The following is a 20,402-nucleotide window of genomic DNA, read 5'->3' on the forward strand; positions in this document are numbered from 1 at the left end:
CATTCCTCCTAGTTAGAACTGCTAAGGTTCTCCATCCCCTAAAGAGATGTATTTGGATCATTCTAGAGGAATGAGCTTCTCTTACTTGGGGCCTTGTCTTTGGAATTCTCTCCAAAGACCTAGCTGTATTCCAGAGTTTTTAATCCTTGAATAGATCTGTTCCTATTTATTTGTTATGAGATATACTTTGTGTTTTATTATATTTTTTGTTATATTTAATTTTTGTTTTGTTATTTATTTTATATTTTGTTTTGATTTAAAATGTTTAGTTATTGCATATTGGTTTTGTTTTATAATTTTTAGCCATTATTGATTGCTTTCATTGTCCCAAAGAAAGGTGAAATATCAAATGTATATTAAACATTTAATTAACATAGAACCTTTGTTGGTGCTCTGGCTGCAGCAGCAGAGGCAAAGAGAAGAAGGATAAGGAAAAGAGAGAGAGGAGTGAGTCAGAGCAAAGGAGAAAGTAAGGCAAGATATGTCAGGTTCCTCCAAGTGACCCAGATTGGACAGTTTTGGAGACAGAATGCTGGGCTTGATGGACCATTGATTTATCTCAGCATGGCATTTTTCATTGTTCTTATTTTTTTTTTTTTTTTTTTTTTTAGAAAGGCAGACAGGAGGAGAGCACTTTGCAATTAGCTGTGCAGAGGAGGCCATGCAGGCAGTGCAGAGCCTGGTTTTCCAGACACAGACTAATGTACTGTGCCTTCAACCTGTTCTTGTCCCAGGATGCCCTTCAGCCTTTCTTCCATGGCACAGGATAAGATAAAGCATGACCTCCCTCCTCCAGTCCTGATAACATGAACCAATACTTTAGGTCACAAGTCTATTCACAAAATAGGTTGCTGAATCCTCACCATTAAATATTAAACACAAACTGGCAACAAGGATATGGGTTGTTTTTTTTTTGGCATTTATAGAAAGCCCTTCTGAATATATAATTACAAATATCTCAGTGTGAATGTAATAAAATAAGAGGGTATCAGATGCCTATTTTATAGCAATATGGTGATTTTACTTTGCTCTAACCTGAGCTATGCAGCCCAGATGTTTAGCATTTACCCTCTAATTTGTAAGTTAATTTTCTTATGCATTAAAAAATAGCTGTTTATCCTAAATCAATCATTATCCTAATCTTCTTGCTCTTTTTTCATAATCTTTAACACCACATTCAACCATAATCTTAATCAAGTCTATATCTGCAAAAGCATCCGTATTTCATCTCTCTCTCTCTCTCTCTATATATATATATATATATATATATATATAGGACTATTCCCACCTCTGGATGCTTATGCAGAATCTCTCTCCAAGTGCTATTATAGTTATGACACAATACAGTGCCACTTTTAATCATTTATGGTATTAAAATGATTCTTAAAAATATATATCAGGAGAATATGACAGGTAATACAATATTGTTACTTTAGGGGGTATAGTGATATCTTACAACATATGAGCTTTGTTCTTCTGGATTATCTATCATTTGATACCCATATGGCATTTAAATGGAACTCTCATTTAAAAAAAAACAAACCAACCCTATATTTTCTTCTCAAATCAGAATTACCTGGCTACATTTCTGTCATTTTTAACAAATTAAATAATATAAAAGCAGTATACAATGTTGCATGGAGAGGAGGTGGAGGAGCTGTAGTGCGGCAGCTAATGAGGAAATAATCAGATGGGAACATCATGCTTAAGTCAGCTAACAGCTCAATAGAGACAAAGCCATGGTGTTGGGCGCAGGAAACCTCAGCCATCACTCATTGGCGACACCTAGTGGCCAGACTCAGGGCCCATGTTATCATATTCTGGAGGGGGCCATGGTCTATGGACCCTGATCCAAGATTATTACTGCAGTGGCTGGAATAAGTGAGCTGAGAGGAGAACTAAAAAGAAGAACCCCTCCACCCCCCGGGTAATGGTGATTGAAGATACGTGAAACTATAGCCTGAAAATTAAGCTGTTCCAAATGAACTAGAAGCCCATAAGAAGCAGGAGGAAACTGCCAGTGCCAGAAAAAAAAAATAAATTGGGAGTGGGGGAATCTTGCCTAGACTTCATGGTACCATAGCTCCAATACAAGCTAGCTCAGACTGGGCTAGAAACCCAAACGGAAAAGGAGGAAATCACAGGACAGAAAAATAAACACTGGGATGGTAACTTTGAAACATCCCGCGGTGCACATGTAAGCGCGTATCCCGGCTCACACCCAGAGACCCATCCATTTTATAACATACGCAAGTATATCACGCATGGTATAAAATAGGCTGTACGCGCGTACATATGTGCACAATTTTATATGGATGCACGCATAAGCGTGCAAATGTCATATCTACCACATAAGTAGGAGGATTTTAAAGCCACAAACGCAATTAGCCATTTTTCCAGTTTATTCCAAATTTGCCCAGGTAAGGGATAGGACTTATTTATTTATTTATATAAAAACATTTCTCGCCTGCCCTTCCTATGTTCAGGGTGGGGTACAACATAACAATCATATATAAGTGAATTAACATCTAATAATATATAAAATAAAATATAAAATACTTCCTAACCCCCCCCCCCCCCCTCTAGTTAAATAGTTTCCCTTTTACCCTATTAGCCCAGACCCTTAAAACCCCCACTCACATCTTTACCTTTTTTTTTTTTTTTTTTTTAGGACTTACATGCCATCTAAAGCAGAAGTAAAATTACGCAGTAGAGGACCCCAGTGCGCACTTGTGTGCATAAGTATTTATGTGCTGGCTTCATTCATAAATCCAGGAACGCCCATGGCCCGCCCAGACCACACCCATGCCCCACCCCTTTTTCAGCAAACAATTTTTGTACGTGTACAAAGAGATACAGGCATCTTTTAAAATCTGGGCAGCATGCATTAGCCCAACTTCTGCACGTATTTCCTGGCTCACATAAATAAGATTTTAGATAGTGCCGGGGAGGGTACCAATGATAAAGGAAGTGCAGGAATGAGGTTCTAGAAGTCAAAAATTTAGGGTTTTAGATAGAAATCTGAAATCTAGAACCTCTAGGGAAGCATTCTCAGAAATGCTCCCCGTTCCACATGCAGGATCCTAGAGGTAGGCAGAGCTCCAAAGTATCAATGCATGGATGAGACGATGGTGCAAGGAAGAGGATTTTAGATTTGTTAGGAACTGAGCTTCATTTTGGAGAAGGGGGGGGAGCTTTTCCAAAAGAATGGGCTCCACCTTAACCAGAGTGGAATCAGGCTGCTGGCATTAATCTTTAAAAAGGAGATAGTGCAGCTTTTAAATTAGATGATGGGGGAAAGCAGACAGTCACTCAGAAGTGTATGGTTTAGAATGATATATCTTTGAAGGATACTAAGAGAACAGGGAACATAGGGCATCCCAGTAGAGAGGTTGCAATAAATGCCAAACTGGATCAGGTGCCTTTAAGTAAAGTGCAGAAAGATTTCAAATTACCCCTGTCAACTGATGAGCAGGTTGTTAATACAAACAAGCAGCATACTTTGAAATGTCTGTATACAAATGCTAGAAATCTAAAAAATAAGATGGGAGAGTTAGAGTGTATAGCACTGGATGAAGAGGTAGATATAATTGGCATCTCAGAGAGAAAAACCAATGTGACATTGTGATACCAAATCATAGCATGGATCAAATTGGTGGAGGGGTGGCACTATATGTTAAAAAGAACCGTTAGTCAAACAGGATAAAAGTTCTGCAGGAAATAAAATACAATGTTAAATCTTTAAGGATAGAAATTCCAGGTGAAAAAGGGAATAAAATAGTAATGGGGTGTATTACCATCCACCTGACCAGCATGAATAATGAAATATTAAAAGAAATTAGGGAAGCTAACAAAATCAGCAGCAAAGCATTAATGGGTGATTTCAATTACCCCAGTGAATGTTACATCAGGACATGATAGAGAGGTAAAGTTCCTAGATGAAATAAATGACTGATTCATGGAGCAACTGGCACAAGAACCAAGAAGAGGAGAAACTGTTTTATACCTAGTCCTTAGTGGAACACAGGATTTGGTGCAAGAGGTAAATGTTGGAGCCACTTGGCAATAGTGATCACAACATGATCAAATTTGACTTAACTGGAGGGAGCACAAGAAAAGAAATCTACTGCGACAGCATTTAACTTTCAAAAAGGTGAATATGATAAAATTAAGAAAAGGTTAGGAAAAAAATGAAAGGAGCAACTGCAAAGTTTAAGAGTTTAGCTCAGGAATGGATGTTGTTTAAAAATACCATCTTGAAAGCCCAAAACAGATCTATTTCACACATTAGAAAAGGTGGAAAGAATGCTAAACGACTACCCGCATGGAAAAGGGATCTGAATGAAGAATGCTAAACGACTACCCGCATGGAAAAGGGATCTGAATGAAGAAAACAGGAAACAGGAAACAGCATAAGCACTGGCAAGTCAGATGCAAAGCATTGATAAGGAAGGCAAAGAGAGAATTTGAAAAGAAGCTTGCCGTGGAAGCAAAAACTCATAATAAAAAAACTTTTTCAGGTACATTCAAGGTAAAAAGCCTTTCGAGGAAGTCAGTTGGACCATTAGATAATCAAGGGGTAAAAGGAGCACTTAGGGATGACAAAGCCATAGCAGAGAGATTAAATGAATTCTTTGCATCAGTATTCACTGAGAAAGATGTAAGAGATATACCCATGCCAGAAATGATATTCAAAGGTGTTGATTCAGAGGAATCTCAGTGAATCTGGAACATGTACTAGGGCAAATTGACAAACTAAGGAGTAGCAAATCACCTGGACCAGATGGTATACATCCCAGAGTGCTGAAAGAACTGAGAAATGAAATTGCAGACCTGCTATTGGAAATTTGTAAACTATCAATAACAACATCTGGAAGGGATCCAGGGGTGATCCAGTAAATTACAGGCCAGTGAGTCTGAAGTCTGTGACCGGCAAAATTGTAGAAATTATCATAAAGAACAAAATTACTGTACATATACATAAGCATAATTTAATGGGACAAAGCTAACATGGATTTAGCCAAGGGATGTCTTGCCTCACAAATTTGCTACATTTTTTTGAGGGCATAAATAAACAAGTGGATAAAGATAAGACAGTTGATATATCTGCAATTCTAGAAAGCATTTAACAAAGTCTCTCATGAAAGGCTTCTTAGGAGATTAGAAAGTCATGAGATATATGGCAGTGTCCTTTTGTGGACTACAACTGGTTAATAACAATAGAAAATAGAGAGTAGGGCTAAATGGTAAAATTTCCCAATGGAAAAAGGTGAATAGTGGAGTACCCCAGGGATCTGTTCTGGGACCGATGCTTTTTAATATATTTATAAATGACCTGGAAATGGGAACAAGTGAAGTAATCAAATTTGCTGATGACACAAAATTATTCAAAGTTGTCAAATCATAAGAGGATTTTGAGAAATTGCAAGAGGACATTGCAAAACTGGAAGACTGGGCATGCAAATGGCAAATGAAATCTAATGTAGACAAGTGCAAAGTGATGCACTTAGGGAAGAGTAACCCAAATTATAGCTACCAAAATCAAGGTTCCACATTAGGAGTCACCACTCAGGAAAAGGATCTAAAAGTCATTATTGAAAATATGTTGAAATCTTCTGCTCAGTGTGCAGCAGCAGCCAAGAAAGCAAACAGAATACCAGGGATTGTTAGGAAAGGAATGGAGAATAAAACAGAGAATATCATAATGCCTCTGTATTGCTCCATGGTACGACCTCATCTTGAATATTGTTTTCAGTTCTGGTCACCCCATCTCAAGAAAGATATAGCAAAATTAGAAATGATAAAGAGAAGGACGCCCAAGATGATAAAGGGGATGGAACAATTACCCTATGAAGAAAGGCTAAAGAGGTTAGGACTCTTCAACTTGGAGAAGAGATGGCTGAGGGGAGATAAGATAGAGGTCTATAAAATAATGAGTGAAATGGAACGAGTAAATGTTAATCAGTTGTTTAATCTTTGGAAAAGTATAAAGACCTGGAGACATACAATAAAGTTACTGGGTAATACATTTAAAACTTTAATAAGAGAAAATATTTTTTAATCAATGCATATTTAAGCTCTGGAATTCATTGCCAGAGGATGTGGTGAAAGCTATTAGTATAGTTGCATTTTAAAAAGGTTTTGACAAGTTCCTGGAGGAAAAGTCCATTAACAATTATTAAGGGAGAGTTACAGAAATCCACTGCTTATTCTTGGAATAAGCAGCTTGGAATTTATCTAAACCTTGGGATCCTGCCAGGTACTTGTGACCTGGCTTGGCCACTGTTGCAAACAGGATACTGGGCTTGATGGACCCTTGGTCTAACCCAGTATGGCAAGCCTTATGTTCTTATGTTCTTTGGCGCATGCAGGACTTTTAAAATTCACCTGATAGGAAGAGGCCAAGAAGAGATTAAGATGTTAAGAATGGCTAGAGAGGTAGAGGAACTTTCTAAAAGTGGTGAGATTTTCACCTTAATAGTTTTATGTTTATATCTGTTCCTTTTTACTTTTTGAAAATTTTAATGAATACATATTGCCTGGGAGCTGCGGTTCCAAGCTCACCAAGCATATATATAAATATTATAAACAGCAATTATCCAACAGAAACATTCCCCACAATTGCCAACACTCCCCCCCTCTCCCCCAAATCTGGAACAAGATGATATAAGTAACCAACCACAAAGTACACCAGAGAAGAATAATCAATAAGTATTCAAGACCATGCTTCTAGCTGATGGCAACAAGGAAGATATGTCATTCGGCTGTCCAATATTTTCTTTTTTACTCTAGGAGAGCTCATTTTCCCAGCCAACAGATCCAGAAGTAATAGATTGTGAATAGTGCTCTTCCAAACCATAAAAGAAAGTTCCCCCTCCTGTCTCCAGTGATGCAAAATTACCATCTCGGCCACTAGAACAACTTTAGAAATCCACAAATTTTGTATCACTGTGTGATGGTCTCCAAAGGACATGAACCCAAAAATTGCAACTTTAACAGTAAAAAGCAATTGTATAGAAAAGACATTTTCAACATAATGATAAATTTGTTTCCAAAACAATTGAATATTAGCACAAGACCATAGAGAATGTCCCAATGTACCTGGAAAACATATTTGAAACATATGCAAAAATTATGTTAGGCCTGCTAGATAAGCCTGCCTCTGAGATACACAAGACCTACAGTAGATAGAATTTTGTATTGTGTTTCATGCATCTGCATAGTTTTTGTAATCTTACAAATGGAATGAAAGCAGGCAATAAAGGATTGGAGAAAAAAACTGAATGTATAGTTCTTATGTCCACTTGATCCATATAACTTCCAGTGAAAAGGTTTTGAAAGAGACTTGTTTAAATAGAAGACACCAGTATGTCTACTGGTGTCTTCTAAGTCAAACCAGCCCTGAAGGACCTTCCAATTATTAGCCATAAGATCCTCATGATTCAATGAGAACATATGTTTAATGTGTAAATAACTGAACAAATCCACAGCACGTTCTCCCACTTTTCACCAGAGTATCTCAATACACAATATCTTCCCATTATCATCCATTATGTGTGTCAAAACTGAGATTCCAATTTGAGACCCTTTGGCAAAAATCCTCCTAATCATTCCCAATTGGAAATCACCACTACCAGTTATAGGTAAAAAAAGGAGCTAACTTAAAGTTCAATTTTAATTGGGAAGCTAACCAAAGCCAGGATTTTGGGGCAGGGGAAGCCAAGGCGTGTTGTTTCAAAGAGTTAAGCAAGTGAGAGGTTCCTGCATGGAGGACATAACGTAAATATAGAGGGTGGACTATAGCCGACTTGAACTCCAAATCACAGTAATACGAAGTATCCATAAGCCTATGTTCCAACTGTCTAAGGTTAGAACCATGATCACAACTTAATAGTTTTAAAATCTAATTCTTCCACCCATCCTTGCCGGCCACCTCAACCATGCTTCCTGCTATCATTATGTCTGCTTCCTTCTGACTAAAACAGTGACTAAAGCCTCCTGCTCCTTTTCCACTGTGATTAATGCTGCCTTAACCTGCTGCACTTAGGCCACCATGGTCTGTTCTGTAGAGACTTGGAAAGTCATTAATTAGAGAAGCTAATCCACATAATACTGAGATATTCAACAAGCAGCCACAAGGTCAGTTATAATGCTCTGCTCCTTTCCCATGGCATTATTCACATCCCTTCCTCCTCCCCATACATTCTGGTTTGCTTCTTAAGCAGAGTTATAATTATTGACTAATATGGGCCTCAGGAGAGTCCTGGAATGGGAAAATTGGCTACTAACTGGAAGCATCAAATTCTTTGTCAGTAGATATAAACTATGTAAGAAACACAGAAACATGCCCATCTGCAGGGGTGGATTGTAGGAAAATATCAGCCCAGGGGATTTTTTTCAAAACCGACCCAGAGGGTATCTGTCTCACTCCCTAGTAGGGATATGTATTCATTTTTCACTAATTAGACAATTTCAACGAAATTGTCTATTTCGTCCTGGTTCGGGAGAACCGAAAAACGAATGCCATTTTTCCGAAATTTCAGAAAAATTTGTTTTTCAGGTTAGCACGCACTAACCTGAAAATCGGCGTCCCCCGAAAAAAAAAAAAAGCCCAAACCACAGGAAAAACGAAATTCCCTGTGGCGGGCCGAAAACGAAGCCCGAACTGAAGTACAGTATTGCTGCACATCTCTACTCCCTTGTGCGTTTTTCTTGCAGCATATGTTTCAACAGTTCCCAAAAGTATGCCAAACTGACTCTTCATAGGTGCATTATGTGACCTGGAGCCCGGCAGAACTGAGCCAAAAAATTTCCAACATAAATTTCATATTTTTCCTAAATAACTAAATAGTACAACACACCCTAGACCGGGGTGAGCAAAAAGAGCTACATGCCCTCTTCCATCCATGCCATCCACCCCCAAATCTGGTTACATCTCTCATAAATATATCTTGGATTCTTGAACCAGTTGCCATGTAATGTGACAACCGTATTGCCAGCCAGTGTCAGACACACACATAGTCTCTCAGACACCAGCACCCACACACTCTTTCAGACACCCACTTTGTATCTTAGAGGATGTGTATGTGAGTGTCTCTCTCTCTCTCTCTGACATAAAGACACTCACACGCTCACTTTCAGTGTCTGGGTGTGCCATAGAGAAAGTGTGTGTCTGGGTGTCTTTCTGTGTCAGGAAGAAAGACACCCATACCCACACCCTCTCTCTCTGACACACACATTCCGTCATTGTGCTGCTGCTTATATGCTCACAAACAAGTAAATTTTAAAATGAGCATGTGTGCACCCATATCATTTAAAATATCCCTACCATGTGTATTCATGAGAGAGAGAGAGAGAGAGAACCTCTTCTAAAGAGACAATTTGACACTCTATATATCTCCCACTGTAAGAGGGGCACTTTCAACAGGATGGGTTTTGGTGGGAGGAAAGTATTACAAGGGTCAACAGACCCTTGCACCCTAGGCAGACCAATGTAACACTGCCTCCACCATAAAAAAAAAAAAGACACCCTGAGTTGAAAGTGCCTCTCTTACAGTGGAAGATATATTGAGTGTCAGATTCTCTCTTTAAAAAAGTTTCTCTCGCTCCTCCCCCCAAGCCAGCCTTGCAATCCTTTTAAAATCTACCTCACAGTGAGTGCCCCCACTCCAGTACTGCCACATCATAATGTAAAAAGGTTTTGCTTGCTGCCCAACCTTGCAGCAGCCTTCTCCCTCTCCCCACCCTTTCTTATTATCCCTACTCCAGGAGACTCACTGTTCCACAGCCAGCTGACCTCTTCAGGAGAAAATCCCAGCCTTCAAAAGCCTCCCCAATGCTGCACAGGAACATCCTCGTCACCCCATCACTTTTTTGCTACTGTAGCTTGCTCTCCGTACCCCTCCACCATTCCAGTGCATTCCCAGAGTCTGCTGCTTTTATCATTCCCCAGGTTCTGCACTGCCTACCTATTCTAAAGGAGGGGAGGGGAGCGCAGACTCCCTTTATGTTGTTCCTCTAGGACTTAAATGGAAAAATGAAGCCCTGCCCGAAACTGGAGAGAGAACTCAGGACCCAAAGCAGCACAGCTCCGGAATCCTGCTTTCCCACCAGGGCTGGTGCAAGGGTATTAGGCTTCATAGGTAAAGCTTACAGCCTTGTACCCTCAGCCCCTTTTTCTTGCACACATTTAAAAATTCTGTATTTACAGTAGTTTTCATATTAAAAAGACCATTCAAAGTACAGTCTTATGAGGTAACCGTATCACTAACAGCATGCACATCATATTTAAATGCACCGCTGTGGTGCCAACCAGAAAACTCTGCAAAATAAAAAATAAAGAGACGCTTGGGACAACATATTGCAATAAGCTTATTGTTACATATATTGGGTGTGGGTTCAGCTCTCAGGAAGCCTTGGGCAAACTGAATTATAATTAAAATATAGTAAAACTCAAATACCAAAACAGCAATAACAGGCAGAACTCAAACAGTGACAACTCTATCTATCAAAAGGCAACACTACAAATATTACACCGAGCCCTAAAACCAGAACAAGCTAAGTGTTATAGAGGTGGAGCCTTGGACCAAGGGGGAGTTGGCACTGCCTGTGGGGAGGTGTCTCACAGGCCCTCACTGTCGGTAGGCGAGGAGGACGAGAAGCAGAGGCCCCGCTGGGGTTTCACCACTACCAGCCCGTGTTCCCCTTAAGTTGAGCCCTTGGGTGCCAGCTTGACTTACGTGGGGCTTCTGAGAAGAGGGACGTCCAGAAGAGGGGCACGAAGCAGCAGCACAGGCCAAGTCTGAAGTTGGGAAGGAAGCCTGCAGTGATCCATGCAAGGATCAAGATGACGGCGGAGTCACTGACAATGTCCAGGCAAGGGTCGTGGCAGGTGGTGTATCTCGTAGTCGATAAGCAATCCAAGGTCAAAGCTGAAGTCAGTCAAGAGAAATGAAGAGGCAGGACGAACTCAGGAAATCAGAGGGAATGCACTTCGCTGGAGCGAGACCTATTACCAAGGTACAGGCTAGAGGCAGGGTCCAGCTTTATATAAGGCTGAAAGGCTGATGTCATCAGGGAGGGCTGGCGGCATTTTCCGCCACAGGCCCTTTAAATGACTGAAGGAGGCAAGCGCGTGTGCCTAGGAGGAAGTCCCGTGCAGGAGGAAGTAGGCAGCATCCCAGCCACAGAGGAGGAGAGGTCAAAAGCGTCAGGCCGACGGCTCCAGTCCACTGCGTCGTGTTGGCAGCTAAGGGCTGAAGATGAGATGCCGAGTAGGCAGCGGCTCCCTGCTGCTACCAAGGACCCCGGGCCTGCCTCTGCTGCGGCGTGGTGGTGGATGAGTGAGGTCGGCTGCGCAAAACTGCGGCCGGTTAGTATAACACTAAGCTTCTATAGATCCCTACATAGAAACTATACGTTAACAGAATACCTCACCTCTGACACAAATGCAGAACACAGAGCAACCCTCACCAAACACAGAATAAAGAGACCATAAAATAGAAATGTGCAGACAAAAACTGAATTGGAAACTACAACAAGCTAGATCCTGTATACAGTGCAGCAACTGAAAAAGAAAAACAGTACCATTCCTCATAAAACATCAAACAATTAAATCAAGAAATATAAATCAGAAATAATAAAGCCATACAAATAAAAAAGACAAATATTACAAGCTGAACATCTAAAAATTAAGCTCATATAAAACTTTTAAAAATGCCCCAAAAACCAATAAAATATTTTAAAAACAACAGACACATCAGATAACACCCAATAATTAAAAACAGTAAGAATTAAAAAATTCCCCACTTTTTATACTTTCCAATCACCCGAAGATTGTTCTGGATTGGGGGGGGGGGGGGGTGAGAGAGAGCACAAACTTTCTTTTCCCTCACAAACATGCTGACACACTCATGCTCCCTCGCACCCACTGACACTATGCACACATGCTCCCTCGCACCCACTGACACCGACACACACACACACACATGCTCCTTTACACCACTGACACTTGCACACACACACACGTTCTCTCGCACCTGACACCTGCACACATGCGCTTCCTCGCACCCACTGACACTTGCACACACGTGCTCCCTTGCACCCGACACCTATGCACAATGCTCCTTCACACCGATTGACACATACATATACACTCCCTTGTACTCACCTACACCTATACACCCAGACATGCTCCATTGCATTTATTGACACCTACACACACATGCTCCCTTGTGCCCAGTGACAACTACTCACACACACACGCAACCTCACACCCACTGACACCAACACACACATACACATGTTCCCTTGCACCCAATGACACCTGCACACACATACACATGCTCCCTTGCGGCCAGTGACACCTACTCAGACACACACCAACCTCGCACCACCTGATACCTCACACACACATGCTCCCTCGCACATGCTGTAACACACACACGCACTCCCATGAATACACTTACACATATACATGTATGTTTTAGCACATCCCCTTTCTCTCTCTCTCCTCCCCTGACCTCTGAATATGTTAAAAAAACTTTTTTATTTCCACTGGTGATCAGAAGGGATCCAAGCAGAGCTACCAGCCTGATGGCCCTGCTGTGGGAAGAGGTAGGTAGAAAGGCCTGATGCAGGAGGATGGGGTTATTTTTTGTCATGCCAAAAATCAGTGAGCTAGGCTTTCAGCCATGGTGAGGCAGCAGCAAGGTCTGCTGGCTGCCTCCCATGGCAGAGGGAGTAGGGAACATGTGAGGAAAGGCAAACGGGAGTGTTTCCACCGCCATGGGAGTGGTAGGGGAGGAGGGAGAGCAGACACACAGAGATTAGCGACACTGCAGGGAAAAGGCCCATAGAAAAATGAAGGCCCCTAGAGCCGCAGCTGAAGATGTGGGGACAAAAAAACCCCATAAAAAAAACACCACCCAGAAATGAGCAGAGAAGAGCCTGCTGTGGGGCCAGGTGCTAATCGCAGTGGCTCTGCAGACATGGGGCCGCTGCAAGCTACACCAGTGTCATGTGAGTGGACTGACCGGCCCACTGGGGCATGCCCGAAGCCCCGATAAGCCAATCCACCCCTGCCCATCTGTCCAATTTATCTAGCCCTTACAATTCCCTTCAATCCTTCACAGATCCCCTGATTTATTAGAAACATAAACAATACAGATACAGAGTGGACAGATTAAAAGCAATCCACCTTGTTAAAAGTGGGATTTGAAGCTGCACTTTCAGAGGAGACTAGGACCTGAACACAGTACCTTGGACCATGTGGCCATCCTGGTAGTTAGATAAGGCTATAGCATTACCTGTTTGTAAAGTTCAGAAGGCTATGAACAAAAAGTGGTCAGACTTCACGGTATTTTTTTTTAAGTCAGGGCTTCCCAGACTTTTAGCCAGTGTGACCCCATTTTAGCACTTGAAAATTCACATGACCTCAGAGGATGACCAAAACAAATTAGCAGGGGTGCGGTCCCCTTCCAACAATCACTCCTCACCCTCCCTGCATGCCAGCAAATCCCCTCTCTCAACCTGTAACCTCTCCGGAAAACCTCCTTTGTTAACCTCCTCCCCCTCCAGCAAATCCCTTCTCTCAACATCCTCTCCTCTCACCTCCCCCCCCCCCCAGCTGATTCCTTCTCTCCCCAAGCTCTTCTTATAACCCCCAACTGAACCTGTTGTCCCTTCCCATTCATCCCATCCCTTATTGCACCATCCAATATCACCCTCTCCCCTCCAACCCTTTTGTCACATTCTGCTGCCCCCCCCCAGCTGATCCTCTCTCACCCCTCACCGCCTCTAATGCTGCTGGCACCTGAAGAGTGCTGCCATTTGAGGCACTTGTGACCCCAACTGAAGATTTTATGACCCCATTTGGGGTCCCGACCCACAGTTTGGGAAGTCCTGTTTCAAATGGTCCCTCCAAGGCCTAAGAATCAAAATAAATGCATTGCCGCTGCTGACCCTTCCCTCCCCCACCTCCCCCCCCTGGTAAAGTCACACTTACCCACTCCCAGATTCTTAACTACTCTGACTAGGCTGCAGCCCTCCAGCATGAAAACTGAATAAAGCAATTAACAACCTCTCAAAAGCCTTTCCACAAAAAAAAAAAGCAAAGGAAAAACACATTAAACGTTTAACTATAGGTAGACAAATACAAAAATAAAACAAATAAGCGGATGATGATGATGATGATGATGAAACATATCACCACTTCTACTGAATAGTGAAGAAATGCTGGCCCTGGAAACAGGTAAGCATCATATGCTAATGAGGTCAGTAGCAAAAGATATTTACTTGAAAAGGAGGAGTGAGGTTGGAAATAATACTGATAGAAAGAAAAGTTATATTGCTGGGAATCAAAGACTGGAAGCAACATTTCCATGAAGCATCACTTTCCTCTCACAGGGTCAGAATTTTCCCACTGTTAAATAAGTGTGGTAGTCTCAGTCTGTCTTTATTCCACCCGTTGATATCTACATATGGAATAAGAGGTGCAGGTATGTTTATACATTCACTCAGAAACTGATGGAACTATCCAGAACTTGTGATTTGGTCACTTCTCTGTTTTCTTGGAAAGTACAGTAAACACACTGGCATGCTTGAATTATCTAGATGTCCAATTATATGTAGAGCTCAACAGAAAGCCAGTTTCTCTTTTTTGTATCCTCCTCCTCCACTGGAACTGACTTCCTTTAGGCTACCCAGAGTCATGAGCCTTCCACTGGCAATCATTTGAGGGGTATTACCCTTGTTTTAGTTCTCCTCCCAACTCACTCAGCCCCCTGTCCCAACTTCTGTCCTCCATTATGCTTTCTGTCCTTCCATCCCAGGAACAATCATAAATATATATACGGCCTCAATATTTTCTCTCTCTGCCCTTAGTATGTACTTTTTTTTTTTTTTTTTTTTTAAAGAAGTCATGAACATACCCAAAAATGCCAGTTGGATCCCTTGTGTACGTAGAAGTTGGCCTGTGAGCTATAACTATGTTTTTTGTTTTAGAAAATATTATTCATTTTCAGTAGTCCTACAAGATCTACACAGAACTATATAGGTACATAAGAGCCCGTCTCTTCTTCATGGAGTCAGAAATTAAGAGTTTTGAGGCCGATGCAAAACAGTGCGCTCAGCTGAGTTCACTGTTTAATCCACAGTCGGACGTGCATTATGGACACACATCCACAGTCCCTTATGCTATAAGGGGATCAGTGCATCCACAACGTGCGTCCAACACACCGCAAAACTAATAGCGCTCATCACATGCAAATGCATGTCGATGAGGCTGTTAGTCACCCCAATTGAAAAAATGAATACCGATTCACACATTTTTACACTCAGAAATTAACGCCTGCCCAGAGCAGGCGTTAATTTCTGAGCCCCCCAAAAAAGTTAAGAAAAACAGAAAATACTGCTTTTCTGTACATCCTCCGACTTAATATCATGGCAATATTAAGTCAGAGGAATGAAACAATTAAAAAAAAAATTACAAGCAGTCAGGTTTGGGAAACGGATGCTCAGTTAATCAGCGTCCGTTTCCCTAACCCGTGGCTGTGCGCCAGTTAGAAAAATGTATGCTGATAAATTCAGCATCCGTTTTCTTAACCCGCGGACAGCTGACCTCTCCTGTGCCCCCGCTGCCAAGGAGGCGCTAGGGGCATGCAATCGACCCTAGCGCCTCCTTGGCAGCATGACCCCTAATTTAAATATTGCACTGCGCCCCCAGGAGAGGTGCCTGGGCACATGTTAGGAAAGCGGGCTATTGGTTCTTTTTTTTTTTTTTTGCATTAGCCCCTTTGTGTGAGGTTCAGGAACTTTATTGTTATAGAAAGTGGTTAAAAGCAAGGCCATGCACAAGGGGAACCAGTTCTAGCATTTAGAAGCTGTCTCAAAGAGGTGAGTTTTAGGCAGGATTTGAGTGAGTAAAATGTCCATAAGAAAACAGGCAGAAGGACTAAGCAGAAGAAATTAGCATTTCAAAAGACTTAATTACTCTGCTGACTGAGGTAACAAGCTACAAACAGTGAGGAAAAAACTTGTAAAATACAGAAGTGTCGTCAAACTGTTAGCACAATTAGAAGACAATTATTCTTTTTCTAATTGTGCAAGCACTTGTAAATAAGGGAAGCAAAGCAGTGAGCCCAACATCAAGGCTTGTGTCATTTGTAACATGAAATTAAGATATTTCATTTCATTTGATGTTTTTCACCTCTCGAAGCATCTGTCTTTTTTGTTTGTTTTTCTCTGACATACTTACTATCCCCTTATTTCTTCTCTTCTGGCTATCATTTCTTCCAATATTTTCACATTTTTCATCACCTATATACAGGGTGCCCATAGACTAGGCTGGGAATGGGGGGGGGGGGCTTGGAGACTGGAAAGTGGGGGATGTCCCTTTCCTCTGCACCACCTTCCAGAGTCCCAGCGTGCCACAGCAGCACCCCTGTGACGTGCATTGTTGGAGCACAGTTGCACTCCTTTTGGGCCTGGGTATTTGGCATCTTCCGAATCTGGCTCCCTAGGCAAATGCCTTTGTTGCCTGTTCCTAAATCTCGGCCTGCATATGTAGTTCCAGTACAACAGTGATAGCTAGTGAATCAGAAACCACAATGCAGCTGGGATACGCACCGTGGATCAACCCCTCTCTCCCAAGGTGCTATGAATGATAAATAGTTTCCACTGCTTGTGCAGTACACTAACCATCAACCCATTACATTCACGGTGAAGGGTCTCCCTGCTCAAAAATGTCTGTTTGAAACAGTTACACTGCAACCTACAATGCTATTGATTCACGCATATCTAGAGGCCTATGTGTGCATCCTTTAAAAAATATACATAGTACATCAATGTATGTACTACATTGGCCAGCCCAGTGGCAGTGCTGTGCACTGCCGAACGTAAGGCCCAGGTTTGAGTCTGGGGTTGGGGCAGAACTCTGTTCCCTGGACCCGTCAAGGCTGGTGTTGTTACAGAGACTTACATTCACCAGCTCTGAGGGAGAGGGGGTAATGGCAATGAAGCACAATGACTGAACTTAGGGCTCATGATTGCAGGGTTTCTAGACAGAGCCCCCTGGTGCATGGTATCTGGAAGAGGGATTGTTTCTGCAAGGACTGGGCTTCAGTATTTCGGGAAGGGATGTAAAACCAGGACAGGTGGGGGGAATCTGTGTTTTTTTGCAAACGAAGGCTTGTGGCACCAGATCCCATGTCCTGGTTCTGATTGAGCAAGAAGCACAAAGCAGCAGGAGGAAACTGCTGGGCCAAAACCAAAACTTTGTTTTTTAATTCTTTATTTATGATTTTCAAAAATACAAACTAAATCAACAGTTTGCAATAGAAAACATGGATGGTTATTATTCATTACTATAATAAGTATATTATTATGTTAAATCATTATTTCTTAATACCAATTCCATTATCATATCAAACAAAAATGAGGACACATGACATATGGGCTGCAATCTCAGGGAAAACTAATAACCTTAATATTTCTAAAGTAAAGGCATTAACATAGCTCCTGCACAAATCTTATATTTACTTACTAGGCCTACTGGGGACGAAGTTGCTAGTCTTCTTTGTTCAACAAAACTTTTGAGCTGGTCAGGTATAAAGAAAATATACAAGCCATCTTTTTTCTTTATCAGGCACTTACATGGAAAACGTAGCGTAAAAGAGAAACCCATTGAGATTAATTCCTGGCAGAATGCTAAAAAGCTTTTCCGCCTTGCTTGCGTGGATATTGCTAAATCTGGGGATATCTTGCTTTCTCCAAATACATGATAGGGTATTTATTAAAATATTTTTTTCATAATTTGATTTAAATCATTTAAACAAGAGACTGTAACTAATAAAGTACCCCAATCAATAACCTGTGCTGTGGAATCTTCTAAGAAATTTGTAAGATCTCCCTGAAACATCATTTCTGACCTATTATTTACATTTCTTGGTTTCAGAAGGAAGTAACAAAACCAAAACTTTTTACACTACTACTACTACTACTGCTTATGATCCACAAACAAATCCTCTACATACATACCAGTGAGATTATTTAGAAAGTTTAATTTCATATTTCATTCAAAGGTGAGACATTCTCTCTCATTAAGTATCATAGTGTGATTACACCTTTGTAGGCTGAAATTCTGAGCAACAGATTGTATTTATATACAGTTGGATTCAATTTCATCTGGCTAAGATTAATTTTTTTTTTTTATTGGAGTAAGCTGCTTGTCATTTTAGTCCACTTCAATGCTCAGAAATAAAAGGTCTGTAAAAAACCCAATAATAAGCAAGTGACACCCTTTTTTTTTGGACTAACTCCATCCCTTTCTAGCTTCCCCGCGCAGCTCCACTCCCCCTTCACCGGCTTGGCCCGATCGCCTCATCCACACTTTCACTCTCCCGCGGCTGACAACTTGGCTGTTGCTCGCTCATTTACCTTTTAATTTCTGATTGTATTCCGTCCTGTCGGACTGACTTCTTCGTATGGTGCCGGAGGCGCCGTGCTCCCCGGGGGGACTGCTCTCCACCACCGTGTCGGTCTTCCTGCGCTCCAGCATGTACAGCCTCTGCCGCAGGAAGGTCAGGTTCTTCCTCTTGGCGCCCCCGCTCTCCTTGCCGGGGGCTTCCTTGGGCTCCATGGCGGGGGGCAGAGGGCTGAGGTGCTTAAGCCCCGGCTGTGCCTTTGGGCAGGACGCTTTCACCTGTTACCTGCCACCTCTGCAGTCGCAGGGCTCCACCCCTATGAGGTCATCGTGCACCGTACCTGCAGCCTGCCCGGGGAGCCCGTCACCTGAGCCCTGCTGCTGCCGGCCGCCCCCCCCTCTACCTGCTCGGGATGCCTGGGCTGCTGGCCTTACCTGCTGCAACACTAGGAAAGCCAGCAGGCAAGGCCATGGCACCTGACTGGAAGGCGCCGCCAGGGTTCCAGCCCGCTCTTTCGATGAGCCGGGGCCCCGAACCTGGGGGGTTGCCTTTTGGCTTGCTGGGTTAGGTTGGAGCCGCAGGACATTGCTTCACAGCTTGAGGTATGGCTGAGCGAGGCGGCGGCTACCGGTGCCTAATCCTCTCCCTGCAGTGCGGTGACAAATTCGAAGCGAGGGGAAAAAAAGGGTCTTCCTGTAACAACGCTTGCCCCGCGACACCTTTCCTCCTTATTTATTATAGCCTTGGGGGAAGAACAGGTGCATGGGAAGGGAACAGAAAAAAAAAAAAAATGAACCAGGAAAATGTACTCGCATATTCAGCTGGCAGAGAAGAGAAATATTAGCGAAAGGCAAAAGAAAAAAAAAAAAAAAGCATTTAAAAATAGAGACTATGTAATGGTGCGGTTGAAAAGGAGCAATGTAGTTAACAGAGGCCACTAAAACAAAGCGGCTGCCCTCGCACCGCGACTATTACTTTGCGCGGGCGCGGTTGGAGGGTGGCAGCGCGGCTCCGAGACCTGGGGCGCCTCTGACGAGAGAGAGCCCTCGCTCTTCCTTCCCGCTTGGTACAGCGGCCGGCGTGACAGGGAACAGAGCCGCCCCCACAGTGCGTGCGTGTGTAAAACACCTGAGCTCAGGCCCCACCCCAGGGCAGTTTTCTGTTCCTCTCAGCTGTGAAGGACTCGTGTCTCGCATTACATCACTTAGGCTTGAACTTTCTGGTCTAACATCGCCTCCTGCGTGTTTTTTTGTTTTTTTCCCTTTTCAGGTAAAGGTACAGCCATGTGTTCCTCTTTACACGCCAGCAGCCGGCAAATGCTGGCAAGCGCATGTCTCCGGGATGTTTGGCTCCAGCGGGCACTTCCTGCTACACTTGAGAAAAACAGGAGGAGAGAAGCCTTCCAAAAACACAATGGAGTATGTGCAACTCGTGCTTAAAACAGCTTTTGTTGACTGGAAAAAATAGCTTCATCTTTAAATTATGTAGTTGCAAGATTTTCCAAATGAATATATATATATATAGATCTATACACACACACACAATGAATTCACCCCAAAACAAACATCTAATAAAACAAATGAGGGTTAGTGTTTTTTCTGTGCCTACAAGATCAGCCTTCAATCAGGGCCCAGCTTCTCACTGACTTGGGCCTATTCAGATATTAGGAAGGATATCAGTTCACATATAATTAAGTCTTTTTCACTTTGTCAACACTAATAAAAATGATATGGGCCGGATTTTCAAAGGCCTACGCACGTAAATCCAGAGGATTTATGCACAATGGCCTATTTTAGAAAGGCCCGGCGATGGGCATAAAGCCCCCAGACGTGCCTAAGTCCCTGGGCTATACTAAAGGGGCGGGGCAGGGCAGTCCGCGAGCAGGGCCAGAGGCCTCCGACACAGCAGCCATTTGCCGCTGTGTCAGAGGATCGCGTGCCGGCGGGCTGCCGGCGCGCACAGGGGCGGATTCCAGATGAA

General features: G+C 42.6%; 1 protein-coding gene across 2 annotated transcripts in view; it reads right to left on the reverse strand.

Annotated features, from left to right (window-relative positions):
* ARHGEF38 (Rho guanine nucleotide exchange factor 38) overlaps positions 1-18,778 on the reverse strand; it is a 205,664-nt gene extending 186,886 nt beyond the window's left edge. For both annotated transcript variants that reach the window (XM_029596932.1, XM_029596928.1), the window contains exon 1: positions 18,436-18,778. In XM_029596932.1, the coding sequence (XP_029452792.1) occupies positions 18,436-18,637 (202 nt within the window). In that variant the 5' untranslated portion in view covers positions 18,638-18,778. The remainder of the gene's footprint in view (positions 1-18,435) is intronic.
* Positions 18,779-20,402: the final 1,624 nt, after the last annotated feature.

The sequence above is a fragment of the Rhinatrema bivittatum genome, chromosome 1 (assembly GCF_901001135.1).
Source record: "Rhinatrema bivittatum chromosome 1, aRhiBiv1.1, whole genome shotgun sequence".
NCBI classification, from domain to species: Eukaryota; Metazoa; Chordata; class Amphibia; order Gymnophiona; family Rhinatrematidae; genus Rhinatrema; species Rhinatrema bivittatum.